Raw genomic sequence first — 23,301 nt, forward strand, 5'->3', positions numbered from 1 at the left:
CGGAATGCATGCTAGTGTTAATGGCTAGTCAATTACTTTAGTAATTAATCAAACATCAGAGTGTATGGGTAAAAAATGACCAGATAAGAATCGGCGTGGGGAGAGGCAGTGAAAAGTTATATGGGATTGTCGTATCCACACCATGTTGTAACAACACGCACCTCGGCCACGACCGAAGCTATGTATTTAGAATGCCTAAGAGGCGAAGTGGGTGTTACGGTATTTTAAGTGGTCATTATGTAATATAGTCAAATGACTTAAGTACTATGGTTAAGGACCGTTGGGTAAAAGAGAAGACCTAGTATATAAACTAAGTGAGAAGAAGAAGAAAATGGGGGCTGAAACAAATCCAAAGAGAGACATGTTCTCTGAGAAGAGGAGGGATCTTCATCTCTCTCTCCATAAAGGAGAAAGGAGCAAGTAAGCTTAGATCCTGAATACACGTCGTTAGTCTCATCACATCAAGTGTATGGGGTTCTTATTGGGATATACTATTAACCATGCGGTTTAGACATAGTATTATATTTTATTCTTTATGGAACAATTGTTTATTTAATTTATTCAATTCAATAAAGTACTATTTTAAATAGATCATTTGTTACATGTGTGTCCTTTTAGTTATGTAGTAGACAATTTAGTATATGGAGTCTTAGCTCATGCACAGAAGATTAAATTGTTGGTTCTCATAATTAATAAACTATGTTCACAATCAAAGATATTGTTGGACAAAATATCTTGATGATTGTAGCACAAGATTGTTGTATAATTTGTCTTGATTATGGGAGTAATTTTACTCCAACTTCTTGTGCTAGTATACTCAGTGTATATTGAACGGACCAAGTAGAGAAAAGATGTTTTTGTACTGAATATATAAAATATTTTCTCTAATTCATTAAATGAGCTTATACTCCTAATCTTGATATAATTATTATGATCAATGTAATTTGTTTATTGTTTTGATTTATCAAAAGGTACGACTCTATTTAGAGTTAGTATATGCCTAATAGATTGGACAATAACGAATAACATTTGTGAATAATAATTAGTTGATAGAATCCATGACTCGGTTTTAGGTTTGATGATACCCCTTTATGTAAGCTTATAAGTTTTCATGTGAAAACCCGGCCAGTGAATTTTGTATCTGTCACATGCAATAGTTTAAGCGAAATTATAAAGGATTTAATTAGTTAATTGAATTAAATTTTCAGTGATTTAATTTAATTAACTGGTATTTGAAATCTTAACATGGGGAGTTAAAATAAGTGTTAATGAATTTTCGAAATTCATATTGAGGAGTTCAATTGCAGTTTTTTAGTGGAATAAATTGCAATTAATTATAGTAAGAATTAATTCATGCTAATTTCGAATTAATACTATAATTAGTAGCCTCTTATTATTTCTGTGGTCCCTGCTATACCTAGTAAAAACCTGGACAGACTTGGGTAAAAAGTAGCTTGGGAGAAAAGTTATCCTTTTGAGAGAGTAGGATTCTACTTGTAGAATCCTATACGTTTTTGAGCCCTATTGTGGCTTAATTTCGGGTCTATTAAAGGAAGACTAGTTTCACCTAATTACTTACCTTTTTAGTTGTATTGTTCTTGCCCACCCAATAGCAAAATCGTCTAAGGTTTTACTAGGCAAATAGCAGAAGACTGCAGCCCTGGATTCTTGCTGTTTGAAAGGTTTGTGCAACTACTTCAAGAGGTCAGTGCTTCTAATCTCGTTATTATTATGTTATCTAGTTTACATGTATTTGATGCCTGGATTGTATGCTTGCTTCCGCTACGCATGTTCTAACAATTGGTATCAGACGTCGTCTTACATCTAACTAGATAATGTAATACAGCATGCATAGAGTAATATTAAAACGTGTTATTTATTGATACATGTTTGAGATGATTATTCTATGTTAAAAACGTGATTGTATTTATTAGTATCTTAATTCTGTAATTCTGAAATTATGAATTAATATACACATGTATAAACAGTGGTGTTATATTTAAATAACAATCTGTTCAAGTTACGTTTTTTTATACTGAATAGAAATTTTTTATTAAAAACGTGACTGAGTTTTTTGAATGCTATTAATGCTGTAATTATGGGTTAATATACATATGCATAAACAGTGAATTAATACCATTAATCTATTTTAGTTGTGTTCTGTCCATAATCACAGTGTTATATTAATAAAAACTTGATTGTTTTGTATGATATTAGTTCTGTAATTTTGGATTAATATATAGAATTATGAACAGTGGCATTTTTGACTAGTGAAAACATACTGTTTTTCACTATTCTGTTTAAACAAGTTTTTATTAAATAAAAAAAATTATTTTGAGTTCTAAAATCATGTATTAACAAAATCAGTATATTATTTGATTTGAACAAGTCAGAATAATTAAAAACCCTTAAAACGCCAAAAACAGAATTCTAGTCACGCGTAGAATTCTAAAATTCTGCCGAACTCCGATTGACCTCAAATTTGGTAGGTTCATCAAAAACGTCCCAACTTAAAGAACTCATCAGCTATGCTGATGATGTATGTCATTTTTTGGGCATTCGGGGTCGTTTAGATGGAGTTTTGGCATTTTTCTATTTTCTGGAAATTTGTTTAATAAAAAAATTATTAATAATAATCTGTGATGGTAGGGTTCAATTCTCATTGTTTCCAATCATGTTTTACAGTAATATAATGAATTTATATGTTGACATAGGTCTTCTTCCATATCGGATGAATTCATTATAGATAATTACTGTAGTTTTGCCTCTAGTTATTTCATTACTTATATTAACTCTCCAACTGAGTTACATGTTGATTGAATGAAACTAGAGTTTATTGAAGTGATATTTACCTATCTTAAATTAACAGTTTACTCTCCATCTGAGTTGGTCCTGTTTAAATTTATGGGGTTAATATCTTACATCACTCATATATTTTGCATGAATAGTTAAGTTTCCCTAACGAATCTAACTGTTAAATGAGCATGGTTATATGTGTAATGTGTTGTTTTGAATTTAATCATTCTAAATACATATCTAATGATCTATTTAATTTGAATATCTCTCAGATTAACCATGTCTTCATTCAACCCACTTACCTAAATTTTGAACCAAAACAAGTTAGAAGGACCGAATTATGTTGACTGGAAAAGGAACCTTGATATTGTCCTAACTGCTGAAGGTTACAAATTTGTAATCACTGAGGAGTGCCTAGAAAAACCTGAAAATGCTATTGATGATCAGGTTAAAGCCTATGACAAATGGGTTAAGACTGATGAGATGGCGCGATGTTACATTCTTGCCTCTATGGCGAATGTTTTGCAACATCAGCATCAGTCTATGGGGTCTGCTTATGATATGCTCGAAAGTCTCAAAGAAATGTTCGGTGAACAAAATCGTGCAGCTAAGCAGACAGCCATGAAAGCCCTTTTGAACACCAAGATGGCTGAAGGATCATCGGTTAGAGACCATTTCTGAAGATGATGAGTCTTCTGAATGAACTGGAGGTCCTTGGAGCTGTGATTGATAATGAGTCTCAAGTTTAGATGGTCCTCCAGACTCTGCCTAACAGTTTTCAACAGTTTCACTTGAACTATTATATGAACAAACTGGATCTGTCACTAGCGAAATTGTTGAATGAGCTGCAAGCGGCAGAATCAATTATCAAACAACAAGCTCCAGTTGTGGCACTCAATGTTGAGAAAGCTTCAGTTTCTAAGTCAAAAGGCAATAAGAAAAAGAAGAAGGCTCAAACGGTTCTGGCACTTGGTGGTGCAACTGGTGGGAAAAAGCCCAAAGGCAAGTGTTATCACTGCAAGCAACCTGGGCATCACAAGAAGCAATGCCCTGCCTATCTGACAAAGTTGAATAAGCAAGGTAATTCAAATTTAAATGTCGTTGAAACTTGTTTAGCAGTTGTTTCTACCATGTTTTGGTGTGTAGATTCGGGAGCCACTAATTATATCTGTACTACTTTGCAGGGGTTTCAGAAAATGTGGCGGCTAAGTGAGAATGAAGTTTGCGTTTTTCAAGCCAATGGCAAGCCAGCACCAGCTTTAGCTTTAGGAAATATTAGAGTTTCGTTTAGTAGTGATAGAGTATTAGTTTTAAAAGATGTTCTCTATGTACCTTCTATTAGAAGGAATTTGATTTCGGTTTCGAAAATAATGGATGCTAGTTATAATGTTTATTTTGCTAATAACTCTGCTGATTAAGTTTAATAAACGTTTTAGCTACACTGCTGCTAGAGTACATGACCTTTTTATTCTTGATATATCTCCTCATGTGATACAACAACCAAAAGAACTAAATAACATTAATCTACCACATAAAAGAAAACGTATTTCTGAATTGAGTCAAACTTATTTATGGAACTTACGTCTAGGCCATATAAATCTAAATAGGATTTCGAGATTGGTCTCAGATGGACCTTTGAGTTCATTGAAAGTGGAATCACTACCAACATGCGAATCCTGTTTAGAAGGCAAAATGACCAAGAGACATTTCCCCTCAAAAGGAAATAGGGCCAGTGATAAGCTAGAATTAATTCACTCTGATTTGTGTGATCCTATGAATATACAAGCAAGAGGTGGTTTTGAGTATTTTGTGACTTTCACAGATGATTACTCAAAATATGGATATATTTATCCGTTGCAACGTAAGTCTGAATGCTTTGAGAAATTCAAAGAATTTAAGACGAAAACGGAGAAACGACGTGATAAATATATCAAAACATTGCGATCTGATCGTGGTGGTGAATACCTTTCTGCGGAATTCATAAAATACTTATCAGATAATGGAATTACATCTCAATTATCTGCCCCAAGAACACCACAACAAAATGGTGTGGCAGAAAGAAGAAATAGGACCCTTATGGAAATGGTTAAATCAATGTTAAGTTATTCTGATTTGCCTTCTTCCTTTTGGGGATATGCTTTAGAAACAACAAACTACATTCTAAATTTGGTTCCTTCAAAGTCAGTACCTTCAACTCCAGTAGAATTATGGACTGGGCGCAAGCCAAGTTTACGGCATATTCGGGTTTGGGGTTGTCCAGCACATGTGCTGAAAGGGAAAGCAGATAAATTGGAATCAAGGACAGAAGTATGCATTTTTATTGGATATCCAAAAGGAACAAAAGGCGGTTTGTTTTATTGTCCTAAAGAAAAGAAGGTAATTGTTACGGCAAATGCTAGATTTTTAGAAGAGGACTATCTAACGAACCATATTCCTAGAAGTAAACTAGTTTTACAGGAATTAAACAATGGAGTAACTAAACACCCATCTCTAGAACGTATCCCAGAAGCCAGTATTGACATACCACTGCATTATCATAGTGGGAGAAATGTCAACAGGCAGCAGATTGCACAAGAGCAATTGCCTAAAACCTCACTACCCCAAAGTAGTGGGAGTAATGTTGAGCAACCGCAGATTGTTAAGCAACCTGCACTCCAGGAAGAAGTTAATGATATCCCAGCACCGCAAGGTTTGGAGGATAATATTGAGGCTTCAGTTCCAGGAAATGATGATGCGATTCAACAAGAAAATCAGCCTCCACCTGTAGTGACTAGTCGTAGTGGGAGAATTATTAAAATACCTCTTCGGTTTGCGCTCTTGGGAGAATCTTATGATAGAATCCCTGAAGAGCCTAATGTCACACCCTTTTTTTTAACAAACTCACTAAAACCTTTTAAATTAATAAAAAGATTTTGTAAAACTCGAAAGGGTTTTTCAATTTTGAAAGTGACGGAATTTTGTGTTTAAAAGGAAATAACTCAGAGTCGCCACCTGACATTTGATTTCGGTGTGTCAGGTCACCGGTTTTTTTAAAAATAAATAAATTTTTCCTTTCAAAACACTTGAGACTCCAAAACTAAGTCTGCACTAGAGATAGGAGTAAGGGGGTTCATTTGACTCGGGGAGAAGGTGTTAGGCACTCCCCAAGTCCCGTAACTAGTACGGTTGCATACTTGATCTAATTGATTTTTAAAACACTCAAATTGAGGTAAAACACACAGAAATAAAATAAACACACAAGAGGCTAGAGGTCGTCCCCACCTAAAAAGATAAAAATAAATAAAAGAAAATATTAAAATTCTATTCTACGCTTCCTCACGTCATTCAATCTCTGGCCTTCATTTACATGTACTTTGGGGCATACCCCGAATAAAATATATACAAATCCTTCGGGGCATTCCCCGGTTAAATTTAACTAAGGGAACGACCTTTCGCCTCAAAATTAACAGATATCCTAAAGCTTGCCTGCCCAGTATCGAAGGCCTAAACATAATACTAACGATGTTAAAAGGCAATTAAATAAAAGTAGTAATATGTTTAAGGTCCACTTTTTCTCCATGTTCAATTTTTCGTTCTACAACCCATTAAATCGCTTAGCTAACTAATAATATCCATCTCTTAGCTCAAATAAGAGATCAGCCATTCAAACCTACGTAACTAAAATCAGTTTAAATGTTTTCTTCAATAGTCAAAAATCAAAGAATTCACATAATCATATTACCACACATAAGCTTTAAAGGAACAAAACTGGGAAAGAATTTTTTTGACCACAATCTCGTGAAATCGAATCCAACGGATAGGTCCTTGATAAGCGAAGGACTGGCTCGAACTGGAACAGAACCTCGGATAGCCGGCGGCGATGGATTCCACCCACCTCAAACGAAACCTCGAATGGACGTTTTCAGCTTTTGTCTTTCGTTTTCTTTCTGATCGTTTTTTTTTCTTGTGTGTGTGTGCGCTTTCACTGCTGTCTCAGGCGACGGGAGAGGCGGGGACGATGGAGTTTTCGAAAGGGGTGGTCGTTGGTTCTTTTTCCGGCAAGTTTTGAGGTGGTGAGGCGTGAGGGTTCAGGTGCAGATGGGTCGAAGAAGACGACGTGAAAAGGAAAGGTCTAGGTTTACGGCTGGTTCCTTTTTTTCAAGACTAGGAATTGAAAAACTTGGCTAAGGTTTCTATAATTGGGTATTTTATATGAAGGTGGGCAGGGATGATGGCCATTGGATTAGAAGAAAATAGATGGCTAGGATTAAATCTTGCACATAAATGGGCTAGGAAGAATGGGCTAAGAACAATTGGGTTTAAGTTTAAAGAAATGGACTCACACCTTTGGGCCTACGAATTTTCTTATTGGACAAAGACAAGCTCAAAAATCCTACCAAAATATTAATTAAACTTAGTTAAGTAAATAAATAAAATTTTAAAATGAAACTACTTTTTTTTTGTATTTTCGAATGTTATAACAATAAAGTAAAAAGTAAAGAAAATAAGCTAAAGTCAGGATAAAATTAAGATACCATGAATAAAAATATACTAATTGATCTTAAACTAAATATAAAAAGCGATAAATACGATAAATAAAATTATTTTATATTTTTTTATGTCTTAGGACTAAAAGTAAAAAAAAAGATTAAAATTATATTAAAATAAAGTTAAGTAAATATTTTAAAAATTTTAAAATACTAAAAATAACATTAAAATTTGTGCGGGTCAAAAATTACGTGCTTACAACTGCCTCTCTTTGCTCGTAAACACGAAGAGTTTCCAAAGCAAAGAACAATAAGCAACGTAATTGATTTATGACCCGACGCTTATTCAAAAGAAAATAAAGATGGCTAAAAAGATTGTGACCGAGCCCTGGTATCTGAGCTGCCTACATATCTTTGGCTATAAAGGAATCAGGCCACGTGTAGTTTAGAAGTGAGAAGGATGATGAAGTACCGAGGTGGAGAGTCGAGTGAAGTGCCGTCGAGGTTCTGGTCCGCGGTTCCAGCCATTACATCAAAAATAAAAGAAAAAAAATTACAGCAAAGTGAAAGAAAAATATAAGATCCTATCTACTTCTTGTATTGAATCTTCCTTGAATCTCTATTTGATCTTCAACATGAGACTGAAAAGTGGACCATGTTCTTCAGGCGGGCTCCTGATGCTTCTTAAATTTGCGAATTGAATGAATTCCCTTGTTCTCCAGGCGGGCGCCTGATTACCAACAACTTGAATTGTATTCCCTCGTTATCCAGGTGAATTGATTACCAACAACTTAAATTGTATTACCAACAACTTAAATTGTATTCCCTCATTATCCAGGTGGGTGTCTGATTACCAACAACTTGAACTGTATTCCCTCGTTATCCAGGTGGATGCCTGATTACCAACAACTCGAAACTGTATTCCCTCGTTATCCAGGTGGGTGCCTGATTACCAACAACTTGAATTGTACTCCCTCGTTATCCAGGTGGGCGCCTGATTGCTAAAACTTAAAATTGTGTTCCCTCGTTATCCAGGTGGGTGCTTGATATTGCAACAAAACAGATTAAATAAAAGAAATTTTTCTGCCCCAGTTTGGGATCTGGGCATATTTGTGAGTGTTAATCGGATCATGTTACCTATAGAGCTCTAAGAATTCAAAAGCTAAATCCTATTATCCAGGAGGGCCCTGAAAACTTTGAATTAAATCTCATCTAAAACTTAAAACTAAATCCCATTATCCAGGAGGGTCTTGAAAATTTAAAAATTAAATCTCATTATCCAAGAGAATCCTGAGAATTTAAAACTAAATCCCATTATCCAGGAGGGTCCTGAAAATTTAAAAACTAAATCTCATTATCTAGGAGGGTCCTGAAAACTATAAAATTAAATCTCATTATCCAGGAGGGTCCTGAAAATTTAAAAACTAAATCCCATTATCCAGGAGGGTCCTGAGAATTTAAAACTAAATCCCATTATCCAGTAGGGTCCTGAAAATTTAAAAACTAAATCCCATTATCTAGGAGGGTCCTGAGAATTTAAAACTAAATCTCATTATCCAGGAGGGTCCTGAAAATTTAAAAACTAAATCCCATTATCCAGGAGGGTCCTGAGAATTTAAAACTAAATCCCATTATCCAGGAGGGTCCTGAGAACTGAGAATGAACTTACCTGAGTCATGCTCTCATTTTTGAGGATTCTGAACATAATTTCTTACTCCATGAACCATGCTTTTTCATGGGAGGTCCCTGTGGATTTAAAAATTTTCTTGCCCCTATTTCAGACAAATAAAACCTTGTTAGTTTGAAAACGTGGTGGTTAGTTTGTGGCCTCCTTGCTGAGTGTTTGCTTCCGCCACTGCCATGCTTTATTCTGATTAGCTGCTTCGGGCTAGCAAGAAGTTGTTTGACATTTTGATTGGAACTGGACCACAAAACCTCTACATGACCTGAATCTCTGGCACTCACTTGTTGCATTGTGTTTTTATTTAGAAAGTTGTTGAATCATTGTATCTTCTCAAAATTCGAGATTCACTTGATTGCTTGAACCTCAATTATCACCATACTGCTTTCTCTAAATCAAGTCAATTGTGATGTGCCTGGCCAAACTCCGCTTTATGCAATTTTAGAAGCTGGTAGTAGGCTTTGAAATCCTTTTCTGCTTGTTTCACAAGGGCTAACTCAAAAGAGACCCATAAAGATAGACTCAAAGAGCAAAGTAAAATGATTTTTGACAAAAGGAACAAAGGAAAATTTTGAGCACAAATGACTATATGAAGAAGAATGAGAAAAGAAGACTTATCTGAGGGAAACAGCCGGCTTCAATGATCATGACATGCATTTAGGATTGATCAGCCTAATCCGTCCAACCAATCATACTTTCAGTTCATGTCCTGTCTTCATACTTTAAAATCGGGCTTTCACCGATCCAAATTCTCTGTAAAGTCATGAGCCTCATTCGACTTGTAGTGCCCCAAAGGGTTTTCACCAACAAGCCTCTCTTATTTGTTCATCTCTCAACTCACCATTGTCTTATGGTGCCCGCAAGGGTTTTCACCAATAAGACTCTCTCATTTTAAATTTTCTCTCAGCTCACCATCGCCTTATGTTGCCCGTGAGGGTTTTCACTAATAAGACTCTCTCATTTATTCAATTTTCCTTTGTGCCCATGATCAAAGTGTTACCCATGATGTAAATCATTCCTCTGTCTCGCTTGACCTGGCATCCTCAAAGATTGATCAGAAGGTCTTTCTTTGGACCGTAATGTAGGCTTTTAGACAGGGTTACAAAGAAAGGGTGGCATGAAGGCTCAAACTAATTTAAGATGAAAAAGGGGTTAAAATTACAACTTTTGGAATCAGATCTTTTCAAAACTCAAACTTCTGCCCCAGTTTCTTTCGGCTGGGGAATTTTAATTTCTATTTTGATGGGACCGAACTATAAGGCTGCCTACGTATCCTTAAAAGGAATCAGGTCGAACGTAGTTCAAAAGGAAGTTGTTTGTTTTTGTTGCTTTTCTTTTTTCTTCTTTTTTCCATTCTTTTTCGTTTTCCTTATTTTCACTCATTCATCATCATTTTTTCATTCTCTACTTCTACTACTGATTCCAAAAGAGGGGTATGAAAGAAAATAAATAAGGCTCAAAAGGGAGAACAAAGGATAAAAGTGTTCGTTTAGCAGAACAAAATGCCCTCGTCATTTCAACTTTGAACATGGCAAGTACAAAATACAACTGACGGTAAGCAAAGAAATCATACATAGTACCTCTTAACTGCATTAGAATTAATAGTCATATCTACACATTTGCCTTCTATGTCTGTTAAATACAAAACACCATTGGGCAACACTCTTGTCACTATGAATGGCCCCTGCCAGTTTGGGGCGAACTTGCCTTTAGCTTCAACCTGATGAGGAAGAATGTGTTTCAATACCATCTGGCCCACTTCGAATTTCTGAGGACGCACCTTTTTGTTGTATGCTCTTGCCATTCTCTTCTGATACAATTGACCATGACATACTGCAGCCAATCTTTTCTCATCAATCAAACTCAACTGCTCTAGCCGGGTTTTGACCCACTCATCATCATCAATTTCAGCTTCTGCAACGATCCGAAGGGATGGAATCTCAACTTCTGCAGGTATAACTGCCTCAATTCCATATACCAGCAGATAAGGAGTTGCACCTACTGAAGTGCGAATAGTAGTGCGATGACCCAGTAAGGCAAAAGGCAACCTTTCATGCCACTGCCTAGAACCTTGAACCATCTTACGAAGTATCCTCTTTATGTTCTTGTTAGCAGCCTCAACAGCTCCATTTGCCTTGGGGCGATACGGAGTGGAGATCCGATGCATGATCTTGAATTGTTGGCATACCTCTTTCATCAAATGACTATTGAGATTAGCAGCATTATCTGTGATGATCACTTGAGAATTCTGAACCGACAAATGATATTTGAATGAACAAAATCCACCACTGCCTTCTTGGTCATGGACTTGAAAGTTACAGCTTCGACCCACTTGGTAAAGTAATCAATGGCCACCAAAATAAACCTATGCCCGTTTGACGTTGCCGGCTCAATTGGTCCAATGACATCCATGCCCCAAGCAACAAAAGGCCAAGGTGCAGACATTGTGTGTAACTCAGATGGGGGAGAATGAATTTAATCACCATGTATCTGGCATTGATGACACTTGCGAACAAAACTGATACAGTCACGTTCCATGGTGAGCCAATAATAACCTGCTTGAAGTATCTTCTTTGCCAAGACATACTCGTTCGTATGCGGCCCGCAAACTCCAGAATGCACTTCGGCCATGATAGTTGAAGCTTCTTTAGCATCTATGCACCTCAGTAGTCCTAAATCCGGAGTCCATTTGTACAAGATTCCTCCAATCAAGAAAAATCCACTAGCCAGACGTCGAATGGTTCTCTTTTGGTCACCTGTAGCATGTACTGGATATACCCCCGACCTGATGTATTCTTTGACATCGTGGAACCAAGGTTCGCCATCGATTTCCTCTTCCACCACATTACAATAAGCATATTGATCATGAACTTGGATGTGCACGGGGTCAACATAAGCCTTGTCTGGATGATGTAACATTGACGCCAGAGTGGCCAAGGCATCAGCAATCTCATTATGAATCCTGGGAATATGTATAAATTCAACCAACCTGAACCATTGACAAAGATCATGCAGACACTGTCGGTATGGTATGAGCTTCAAATCTCAAGTCTCCCATTCTTCTTGAATTTGATGAACCAACAAATCTGAATCTCCCAAAACCAGTATTTCCTGGACTCCCATGTCTACAGCTAACCTCAAACCTAGACTGCATGCTTCGTACTTGGCCATATTGTTGGTGCAATGAAATCGAAGTTGGGTTGTTACAGGGTAGTGTTGCCCTGTTTCAGATATAAGTACAGCCCCTACTCCGACACCCTTCATGTTAGCAACTCCATCAAAGAAGAGTTTCCAACCTGGCTTTTCATCTCGGTCAACCTCGTCAACACACATGACCTCTTCATCAGGAAAATAAGTCTTCGGTGGCTCATATTCATCATCCACCGGATTCTCGGCCAAGTGGTCGGCCAAGGCTTGGGCCTTCATCATGGTCCAAGTCACATAGATGATGTCAAACTCAGTAAGTAAAATTTGCCACTTCTCTAGTCTTCCTGTGGGCATAGGCTTCTGAAAGATATACTTTAGAGGATCCATGCGGGAAATGAGGTAATTAGTGTAGGACGCCAGATAATGCTTCAACTTTTGTGCAACCCAAGTCAGGGCGCAACATGTCCTCTCAAGCAGAGTGTACTTAACCTCATAGGGAGTGAACTTCTTACTGAGATAATAGATTGCTTGCTCCTTCTTTCCCATGATGTCATGTTGACCCAATACACAGCCAAAAGAATTATCCAAGACTATCAAATAGATAATTAAAGGTCTTCCAGGCTCTGGTGGGACTAGCACAGGTGGATTCGACAGGTACCTCTTAATATTATCAAATGCTTCTTGACATTCGTCAGTCCACTTGACCGCAACATTCTTCTTCAGCAGCTTAAAGATGGGCTCATAGGTTGTCGTGAACTGAGCAATGAACCTACTGATGTAATTTAACCTTCCAAGCAAACTCATCACCTCTGTTTTGTTCTTTGGTTGCGGTAACTCTTGAATGGCTTTGATCTTCGATGGATCTAACTCAATGTCGCATCTACTAACAACGAATCCCAGCAGCTTCCTTGACGGGACACCAAATGTACATTTCGCTGGATTGAGCTTGAGGTTATACCTGTGGAGTCTTTAGAAAAACTTCCTCAAATCCTTAACATGGTCAGACTGCTTCTTTGACTTTATGATCACATTATTTACATAAACCTCGATCTCCCGGTGTATCATGTCATGAAATATAATGGTCATCGCCCTCATGTAAGTTGCCCCAGCATTCTTCAAACCAAATGGCATTACCCGATAACAATATGTTCCCCATGGCGTGATGAACGCTATATTTTCTGTGTCTTCCTCATCCATCAAGATCTGGTGATATCCAACATAACAATCCACAAAAGACCCAATATCATGCTTGGCACAATTATCGATCAGAATGTGAATGTTCGGCAATGAAAAATCATCTTTTGGGCTTGCTTTGTTAAGATCACGGTAATCAACACATACCCTGGTCTTACCATCTTTCTTTGGTACTGGCACAATGTTGGCTAACCAAGTGGGATATCGAGTGACCCGAAGGACCTTTGCAGTAAGCTGTTTTGTGATTTCCTCTTTGATCTTTACACTCATATCAGTCTTGAACTTCCGCAACTTTTGCTTGACAGGAGAGAATGCTGGATCAGTTGGCAATTTATGAACTACCAGATCAGTGCTCAGGTCCGGCATATCGTCATATGACCATGCAAAGACATCTTTGTACTCAAACAATGTTTTGATTATTTGCTCCTTAACTTGCGGTTCTAAATGCACACTTATCTTGGTTTCCCTAACATTATCTTGGTCCCCTAAATTGATTGCTTTAGTTTCACTCAAATTAGGCTTTGGTTTTTCTTCAAACTGTTTTAGCTCTTTATTGATTTCCTCATATGCTGCTTCTTCATCATATTCTATTTCATCATCATATTCTACTCCTTGGATTGTTATTTCAGGATTAGATTGGCTTTTAAGATTCGACTAGAAACTCTTCATGCATGTCATGTCACTGCAACCAGCATAAAAAGAACTGTACAAAAGAAAAAAGAACAAAACAAAACACTATTAAGAATAACGGAAAACGAAAAATTGCATTTCAATGAAAATAAAAGGATAGAAGGGTTTGAACATCAAAACAAGCAAAAACTAAAAATCTGGATTACAATCCTGGAATAACCCAAATAACAGAAAGGAAAACAAAGCAAACTACCAAAACTCCTTCCTGGTGGGGAGAGGAGTAGCTTCCCAATTGCTAAGCTTCACGTTTGGGCCAACGAGCTGCACATCTGCTTTACTAGAGCCTTCACCAACTTCTACCATATTGACCTCTTCGAATAGACTTCGGAACCTCTTGATCAGCTCTTCATCAACATCGACCACAGGTTTTGGGATTGAGGAGGTTGGAGGTTTTTCGGCCCCTGGCTTGACAAAATACTTAGAGATGTGTGGGAAGGGCTTGGGGAGCGACCATACCTTCTGTTTCAGATTTTTAACCCTTTTCACGTCCTTCTCTGTGGGTGTGAATCCCAAACCAAACGTACCAGGATTCCCACTGGGGTGCACTGGATGCACAATACCCTGCAGAGATGAGCCCAAACCCTTGCCCGGCACAAAACCATTCTTCAACATTTCATTCGCAACCATGACGGACGCAGAGGATAGCTTAGGACCCGAAATACATTTCCCCTCAGGAATTTTCTCAACAGACATTGTTTCGAAAGTCTGATAGACTCAAGGTCCCTTATCATCCTCAACTTCGACTAACGGAACAATTGTATCAATACAAACTGACAAGTCCTCCTCCCCATGCACAACTATTTCCTGTCTGTCCCCTTCAAACTTCACCATTTGGTGTAGAAAAGACGGGACTGCCTTAGCAGCATGTATCCAAGGCTTGCCCAATAACAGATTGTAGGAGACAACCACATCTAACACTTGGAATTCCATGGTAAACTCAACGGGCCCTATCGACAATTCGAGCATTATATCTGTAACAGAATCTTTACCTCCCCCATCAAAGCCACGAACACACACAATGTTCAAGTGGATTCTTTCGGTGCCAATCTTCAGTTTTTGCAGAGTAGACAGGGGACAAATATTCACACTATAGCCATTATCAACCAAAACCCTTGAGACAACAGAATCTTCACACTTCACTATGAGATAAAGAGCTCTGTTGTGTTCTGTACCCTCCATAGGAAGTTCATCGTCTGAGAAAGTGATCCTATTTGCTTCGAAGATCTTGCCAGCTATCGTTTTCAAGTGGTTCACTGTGATCTTATCAGGAACATGTGCCTCATTCAAAATCTCCATCAAAACCCTGCGATGTCCATCTGAATGTATCAACAAAGATAAAAGAGAAATTTGAGCTGGTGTTTTCCTTAACTTCTCCACAATGGAATAATCCTGCACTTTCATCTTTTTTAGGAACTCCTCAGCCTCTTCCTCGGTGACCGATTTCTTTACTGACATTTGGCTATTCTTGAATGGCTTGGCTTTCCTTAATTATTCTGGGGTGAAACATCTCCCAAAACGAGTCAATCCTCCAGTTTCATTGACTTCTTCCTCTATTTCTTTTCCTTTGTATGTCACTATCACTTGTTTATAATTCCACAGAACAGCCTTGGCATTCACCACTGGAAGTTGGGTTACTGGTTTAATGATGATAAAGGTAGTAGGATCCCCCTTCACAACTATAACAGGCTTACTTGGAATCCCTGGTACTACCACTTTTGAACTTTCCGGACTTGCCCCGATATCTTTCGACAACCCTTTCACAACCAACACTGGTGGTTTCTAATTGAGTGAGCTCGGCTTTTCAGTCATCCCTTCAACTGTCAAGGGTGTTGCTTTGGTAGAGTTTGGAGCTTTAACCGGGTTGCTTTCACTGGCCCAAATCATCATGACGTACTTAGAAGACTTTTTGGGCTTCCCATCCTTGTGAACTATTTCAATCATGTGCCTCTGCATGGGCTGGCAAAGGGTTTTGGTTGATGTTTAGTGCATCTGGGCTTTGGACTACAATTTTGTTTGTATCGATAAGCTCCTGGATTGCCCGTTTCAAATGCCAACACTTCTCTATGTCATGCCCCGGAGCATCAGAACAATAGGCGCATCTTAAGGAATAATCGAGGTTCTTTGGAGTGGGATTTGGTATCCTTGACTCAATCGGCCTCAAGACGTCTAACTGTCGTAACCTTTGAAACAGGCTAGCATAGGACTCTCCAAGCAGGGTAAAAGTTTGTTTCTGCTGCTGCCTCTCTCTCCTATACTCTGGCCTTGATCGAAAATTTGAACCAGTGGGGTTTTGATAGGGTTGTGGGGGTGGATATGTATTTTGTGGAGCTGGGTAGATATTCTGCGGAGCTGGAGCACGCCATTGCGGGTAAGGAGGGGGTTGAGCATATGACTATGCGTGGTGAACAAGGTATTGGGATGGCCTGGCTGAGTATTGGGGGTTTTGCAGGGAAAAGTAATGTTGAGGTGGATTATATGGAGCTTGGGCGTAGGCTTGAGGTCGTGGTCGAGGATGGGTGTATTGATGAGGTGAACCCCTCTGGCCATGCCATGATCTGGAGACAACCATAGAGACATCTTCCTTCTTCTTCTTGCCTAGCAAACTTCCGGTACCACTCTGGATTGCCTGGGTGGTTGCTTTTATAGCAGAAGAGCTCATGATATTACTCGACTTGAGCCCCTCTTCCACCATTTCTCCCATCTTCTCCACATCATTGAAAGACTTACCAATGGCTGAGATCAAGTGGCCATAGTAAGTGGGCTCCAGGGCTTGAAGAAAGTATTTAACCATCTCGTCCTCTTCCATCGGAGGATTGACTCGTGCAGCTTGCTCCCTCTATCGGAACCCATATTCTCTAAAGCTTTCACTGGGTTTCTTTTCCACTTTGGTCAGAGATAGGCGGTCTGGAACAATGTCTATATTGTACTGAAAGTGTCGGGCAAAGGCCTGAGCCATATCGTCCCAGGTGTACCACCTGCTGGCGTCTTGGCGGGTGTACCATTCTAAAGCTGCCCCACTCAGACTTTGGCTGATGTATGCCATCAATAATTCATCTTTTCCCTCGGCGCCTCTCATTTTACTGCAATAACCTCTCAGATGAGCTACAGGATCCCCATGTCCATCATACAAGTCAAACTTGGGCATCTTGAACCCGGCAGGCAATTGGACATCGGGGAACAAACACAAATTCTTATAGGCCACACTCACTTGGTTTCCCAACCCTTGCATATTTCTCAATGATTGCTTCAGACTCTGTACCTTCCTAAACATTTCTTCTTGCTCTGCGTTCTTGGGTGGTTTGTCAGTTTCAACATGAGTCTCAAATTGGGGAGTGTAAGAATAAGGATCTGGGACTTTGAAGGTGGGCTCCGGTGCATAGTAGTGGGAATCTGTAGCGGGGAATGCGGGCTCACTAGAGGATCGGTGGAGGGTAGCTTGTGGAGGGGGTACAAAAATAGGAGCAGATGTCGGAGCGGGGTATGAGGTTGTTTTGGCTGGCGGAGCATGAACAGTTTGGGCTGAAGTGCTAGGGTAGTTGTGGTAAGGGGTAAAGCCAGGTGCGTGTTGTGGGGAAAGATCAATGGTATTGGGCATCTGGGATTGAGATAGTAGTGGAATGGAAGCATGGTTTTGTGTGTAGTTGGTAGGGGATGAGGGTGGAGGGTGTCCCTTAATCCAGGCTTGATACATTTCTGCCATCTGATGCCTCAACCTCCGGACCTCGTCGTGCAGTTCCGATTCTGACTCAACAATCTCCCTTGGTGGGTCTACAACTCCAGTGTTTGTTTCCCTGCTAGCCATGACTGTTTGACGCTTTGATCGGGTATTGTATAGATGACTTGCCAGGATGCCAACAAACTGACAACCTTCCTAAAACTTAATAGAGATAACAGAGGACAACAACACAAAACCACCATGTTAGCGTTAGAGCATTTATCAAATAATAATATCACCTTACATGCAATGCACCTAGCAATGATTAATGGTTCTAAAATGGCTTTGAGGGTCGCAGGGTCATATGGCATCATCCCAATTTGCTCATTTCAATCCTTTTTTCTCTTTCTTTTCCAACACCTCTTATCACTCTTTTCTTTTTCTTTCTCTTTTTATTTTGAAACAAAAATGATTTGATCGAACCCGCCATAGGTTGCCTACGTATCATGTCTCTCATGAATCAGACCAAGCGTAGTTCTGGAGAAGTGGTGGAAAATAAACTAAAAACAAAATCTTTTTGGGATTTTTCATTTAAAACTTTTCGATATTAAAATACAATAGAAAATACGATAATGAAAGAAATGACAGACTCAACTACACTACAACAGACTCTGACACTACCTAAAGGACTCGGTACTTCTAGACAAGACACAAAAGTAAAAGACAACATAAGACAATCTCAAAAAACCTAAATAGAATGACTCCTCAAGCTGCTCCTGAATGCGACTGTCCTGACTGGGATGGTCCTGGGCTGTCCGTCATGCTCAAACTCTGTAACATGCCTCGTAAAGACACCCGATGTTGGGAATAAAGGCCCTGGCGTGTGCCCCCGCCATCCTGAAGGCCGACCCTAAACAAATACTGCCATGCTGCTCCACGTTTGCTGCCAATCCCGCTAACTGAGACTTTATCAACTCAAGCTTATCCCAGGGATCTTGGTCTGATGCCTCCTCAAAATCATCTGTCTGAACTGCCCGACCCCTAAGTTGTGCTGGCAATGGGGTTATGACCCCTGGCGGGATGGACTGTAACCAAATCAAGTACTCCTGAGTGCACTCGGGTCTGCCGACGTCCTCTACTAATGTATTTTTCTTCATCCTCTTTGCATTGTTCCAGTATTGCACATACTTGATTTCATCAGCCGCCTTTTTGCTAAAATTTATGATGTGCCTCCGAAGATTCAAAGTCAGAGGCTCCTTTTGTCTTCTACCCAATTGCCACATTACCCTAACGGGAGTGTACGGTCTGACACACTTAAGTCCTATCAGCAACGGGAAAGACTGCATGAGGCACCCTACCAAGATATCATCCAAAGGTATTCAAAGGTAATCCCACAAAACATTCCCATTTGTCCTCAAACCAAGGGACTCAATCCAAGCCGTGATGCCTACTGGGTACGTAAACTTAGGAGATTTCATCCTACGTTCGATGCATACCACCCGATCCCTCAAGGCACGGTCGATGGGACAAAGCAAGGAAGCGGTGTGCAAATGCTCCATCATCCACAGCTGTAGCAAAAGGTTACTTCCCTCAAAATATCTGACACCTCCCCTAACCTCACTCAGGGTTCGGTACAACTCTGCTAAGATCATCGGCACAACGGTAACAGTTTTATGTTGCTTCTCATGAAATAGTGCCATTACCACTGACTACAGACGGGTGCTAATGTGCCTTTCATCTAATGGAAAAATCGATAATCCCAACAAAGCAAGGCTGAAAGCTTCGAGGCGACGTCTTTGCCACTTTGACTTGGTTGTGCAGAACTCATCCCAAAAGACGTCAAAACTATCCTGTGGTCTAAATCTAGCAAACAAATAATCCAAGGATATCCAGGACTGCTCGAGACATTTTAAATGCTTATTATCTTTCAGGCCCAGGTCGCTCAGGAATCTTGTCCTAGAGTGGTCTCGGGGAAGTATCATGTCCTTGCCTATATAGCTTAAAAGAGTGAGACCAGACATTTCCGCCAAGGTAGGAGTCATCTCACACTCTCCAAATCTGAAAATCAAATTTTGCGGATCCCAATAAGTCAGCATCGCCTCCACTAAGTCTGGGCGGGGTGTGATATCAAGAAGGGAAGTTAGGGTGCCCAATTTCTGCATTAACTCATGCTGCTCTAACGATGAAAACATTTTCCACCACTTGATCAACTTCCTAGGAATCTTTACTACCATCAGCACTTTGGATCGAATCAGCGGGTCCATACCTAAATGAAGCAAACACGGTTAGCGACACGGGACACTACGTGACTCCACCACATTTCCTAGTAGACAAATGCAGGACACAACTTAGCTATATTTGCAAAATGGCCTAAGTGACTGAAAGTGGCTATTTGCGCAAACTTGACAAAGTTGGACCCTAATGCATGAGAAACACTCCATTTAAAGCTTACATGACTCTAATATCCCGACAATCATGGTCTTAAGAATTACTTTGCGGAAATGGACCTTTTTACAAAAATAGCTGATGTGGCCAAATGTGGCTAGGGACGCAAACACGACATGGATGGACCTTAAAGTGATATGACACCGAGTTATAAACTTAAGATCCTAAGACATGGGTAATTGAGCCACTCTTGCGAAAATAACCCTATTTTGCAAGAACGGCCGATGTGGCCAAAAGTGGCTAGACATGCAAATTTGACAGGAATGAACCTTAGAATTAAGAGGACACTTTATTGTAGACTCAAAATCCTAAGACAAGAGATAACAAACTACTTTGAGAAAACACTTCTATTTTTGCAAAAAACGGTCAATGTGGCCAAATATGGCTATACATGCAAGATTTGGCTACGACCCCGGAAGCCAAGAACCTAGGACCTACTAGGAAGATCGGACCCTATGTGGGTTGCCTACGTATCCCATCCCGAAAGACGAGAATCACGTTCGCATAGTTCAGGAAGATGCAACTAATTAAAAAACTATACTTTTTGTCTTTTTGAAAAATGCTGAGAAATGTAAATCTTTTTGGATTTTCTTTTTCATTTTTTTGAATTTTTGGAAAATTATGGAAAATGTAAAATCTTTTTGGATTTTCTTTTTCTCTTTTTTTTTAATTTTTTTTTTTTTTGGAAAATAGCGGAAAAGTGTAAAATCTTTTGGATTTTCTATTTTCAATTTTGGAAAATAATGGGAAAGTGTAAAATCGTTTTTTGGATTTTTCATTTTTCATTTTTTTTTTTTTTGCTTTTTTGGAAAACTATGAAAGAAAAATGCGAGTGGGCCCTACTAGCTTCACTTTTCACTCTTCTTTCCAAGACATCGGTCCGTCAAATGACCCTTTTACCCTCATAGATGCAACATTTAGCACATAGGATGATTAAATGTCATTTTGGGTCACAGGCCCATTTTGACAAAATTTGGACAGACTTCCTACAAAGGGACACGGTACCTGGGACCGCGCCCTACTAGGTCTAAATGACATGATGCAAATAAAAATGACCTAAAGGCTGACCTAAGTTTTGGGTTCACTAACAAGGCAATTCGGGGGAGTGTATGGTCGATGGTGGCTGCTCAAGCTTTCCACCCACTCCATACGTCCGACGCCCCCCCCCAAATCAAGGGTGACTCAACAAAGAGTTCGTGCACGCAACGCATGCTCCGAAACTTGTTGCAGAAAGAAGACTCATGGTTATGCAAATGATGACAATTTATAAAGCATTAACACATAAAGGAAAAACTGTAAACACATAAACAACTAGCAAATAATAACAAAAATATAAAAACATAATAAAAATCAAGTAAAGCTAATGAAAAAGCACAGAAACCTCAACCAAATATTCTAAAAGCCAACGAGATCATAGTACTAGCTCGAACCTGAATTCCCCAGCAGAGTCGCCAGAGATGTCACACCCTTTTTTTAACAAACTCACTAAACCCTCTTAAATTAATAAAAAGATTTTGTAAAGCTCGAAAAGGTTTTTCAATTTTGGAAGTGACAGAATTTTGTGTTTAAAAGGAAATAACTTAGAGTCGCCACCTGACATTTGATTTCGGTGTGTCGGGCCACTGTTATTTTTTTTAAAAAAAAAAATTCCTTTCAAAACACTTGAGACTCCAAAATTAAGTTTGTACCAGAGATGCAGGTAAGGGGGTTCATTTGACTCGGGGAGAAGGTGTTAGGCAATCCCCAAGTCCCGTAACAAGTACGGTTGCGTACTTGATCTAATTGACTTTTAAAACATTCAAATTGAGGTAAAACACACAAAAATAAAATAAACACACAAGAGGCTAGAGGTCGTCCCCACCTAAAAAGATAAAAATAAATAAAAGAAAATATTAAAATTCTATTCTACGCTTCCTCACGTCATCCAATCTCTGGCCTTCATTTACATGTATTTCGGGGCATACCCCAGATAAAATATATAAAAATCCTTCGGGGCATTCCCCGGTTAAATTTAACTAAGGGAACGACCTTTCGCCTCAAAATTAACAGATATCCTAAAGCTTGCCTACCCAGTATCGAAGGCCTAAACATAATACTAATGATGTTAAAAGGCAATTAAATAAAAGTAGTAATATGTTTAAGGTCCACTTTTTCTCCATGTTCAATTTTCCATTCTACAACACATTAAATCGCTTAGCTAACTAATAATGTCCGTCTCTTAGCTCAAATAAGAGATTAGCCATTCAACCTACGTAACTAAAATCAGTTAAAATGTTTTATTCAATAGTCAAAAATCAAAGAATTCACATAATCATATTACCACACATAAGTTTTAAAGGAACAAAACTGGGAAAGAATTTTTTGACCTCAATCTCGTGAAATCGAATCCAACAGATAGGTCCTTGATAAGCGACGGACTGGCTCGAACTGGAATAGAACCTCGGACAGCCGGCGGCGATGGATTCCACCCACCTCAAACGAAACCTCGAACGGACGTTTTCAGCTTTTGTCTTTCGTTTTCTTTCTGATCGTTTTTTTTTTGTTCTTGTATGTGTGTGTGCTTTCACTGCTGTCTCAGGCGACGAGAGAGGCGGGGACGATGGAGTTTTCGAAAGGGGTGGCCGTTGGTTCTTTTTCTGGCAAGTTTTGAGGTGGTGAGGCGGGAGGGTTCAGGTGCTCTAATGGCCGAAGAAGAAGAAAAAAAATCAAAAACGGGGAGGGGGGGGAAGATGCGTCGAAAAAGACGACGTGAAAAGGAGAGGTATAGGTTTACGGCTGGTTCCTTACTTTCAAGACTAGGAATTGAAAAACTTGGCTAGGGTTTCTATAATTGGGTATTTTATATGAAGGTGGGAAGGGATGATAATCATTGGATTAGAAGGAAATAGATGGCTAGGATTAAATCTTGCACATAAATGGGCTAATGGGCTGGGAAGAATGAGCTAAGAACAATTGGGTTTAAGTTTAAAGAAATGGACTCACACCTTTGGGCCTACGAATTTTCTTATTGGACAAAGACAAGCTCAAAAATCCTACCAAAATATTAATTAAACTTAGTTAAGTAAATAAACAAAATTTTAAAATGAAACTACTTTTTTTGTATTTTCGAATGTTATAACAATAAAGTAAAAAGTAAAGAAAAATAGGTTAAAGTCAGAATAAAATTAAGATACCATGAATAAAAATATACTAATTGATCTTAAACTAAAGATAAAAATATAGAAAAG

General features: G+C 39.0%; 3 protein-coding genes across 4 annotated transcripts; 2 read left to right on the plus strand and 1 right to left on the minus strand.

The window, feature by feature from the left end:
* Nucleotides 1–331: 331 nt before the first annotated feature.
* Nucleotides 332–3,477, plus strand: LOC142181741 (uncharacterized). The gene is made up of 2 exons (XM_075255231.1): nt 332–420; nt 3,153–3,477. The coding sequence occupies exons 1-2, from the start codon at nt 332–334 to the stop codon at nt 3,475–3,477; spliced, it is 414 nt and encodes a 137-aa protein (XP_075111332.1).
* A 1,401-nt stretch (nt 3,478–4,878) lies between these two features.
* Nucleotides 4,879–5,763, plus strand: LOC142181742 (uncharacterized). The gene has a single exon (XM_075255232.1). It carries the CDS (start codon nt 4,879–4,881, stop codon nt 5,761–5,763), a length of 885 nt encoding a protein of 294 aa, XP_075111333.1.
* Nucleotides 5,764–13,919: 8,156 nt separating this feature from the next.
* LOC142181600 (uncharacterized) lies at nt 13,920–22,813 on the minus strand. Of its 2 annotated transcripts, none has more exons than XM_075254632.1 (2): nt 22,441–22,813; nt 13,920–19,895 (listed from the first exon to the last, which is right to left on the minus strand). In XM_075254632.1, the coding sequence occupies exon 2, from the start codon at nt 17,774–17,776 to the stop codon at nt 16,811–16,813; it is 966 nt and encodes a 321-aa protein (XP_075110733.1). In that variant the 5' UTR covers nt 17,777–19,895; nt 22,441–22,813; the 3' UTR covers nt 13,920–16,810. Both variants share the same exon structure in this region, with proteins under 2 accessions (XP_075110733.1, XP_075110734.1).
* Between the last annotated feature and the right edge of the window lie 488 nt (nt 22,814–23,301).

This window comes from Nicotiana tabacum, chromosome 6 (assembly GCF_000715075.1).
Source record: "Nicotiana tabacum cultivar K326 chromosome 6, ASM71507v2, whole genome shotgun sequence".
Taxonomy (NCBI): Eukaryota; Viridiplantae; Streptophyta; class Magnoliopsida; order Solanales; family Solanaceae; genus Nicotiana; species Nicotiana tabacum.

Excerpts from the sequence above, each read along its gene's own strand:
- LOC142181741 (XM_075255231.1), top strand. The coding sequence starts at position 332 with ATGGGGGCTGAAACAAATCCAAAGAGAGACATGTTCTCTGAGAAGAGG. Across the intron at positions 421-3,152 it reads CATAAAGGAGAAAGGAGCAA|GAACCTTGATATTGTCCTAA; the intron begins GTAAGCTTAGAT and ends TGACTGGAAAAG.
- LOC142181742 (XM_075255232.1), top strand. The coding sequence starts at position 4,879 with ATGGTTAAATCAATGTTAAGTTATTCTGATTTGCCTTCTTCCTTTTGG.
- LOC142181600 (XM_075254632.1), bottom strand. The coding sequence starts at position 17,776 with ATGGCTAGCAGGGAAACAAACACTGGAGTTGTAGACCCACCAAGGGAG.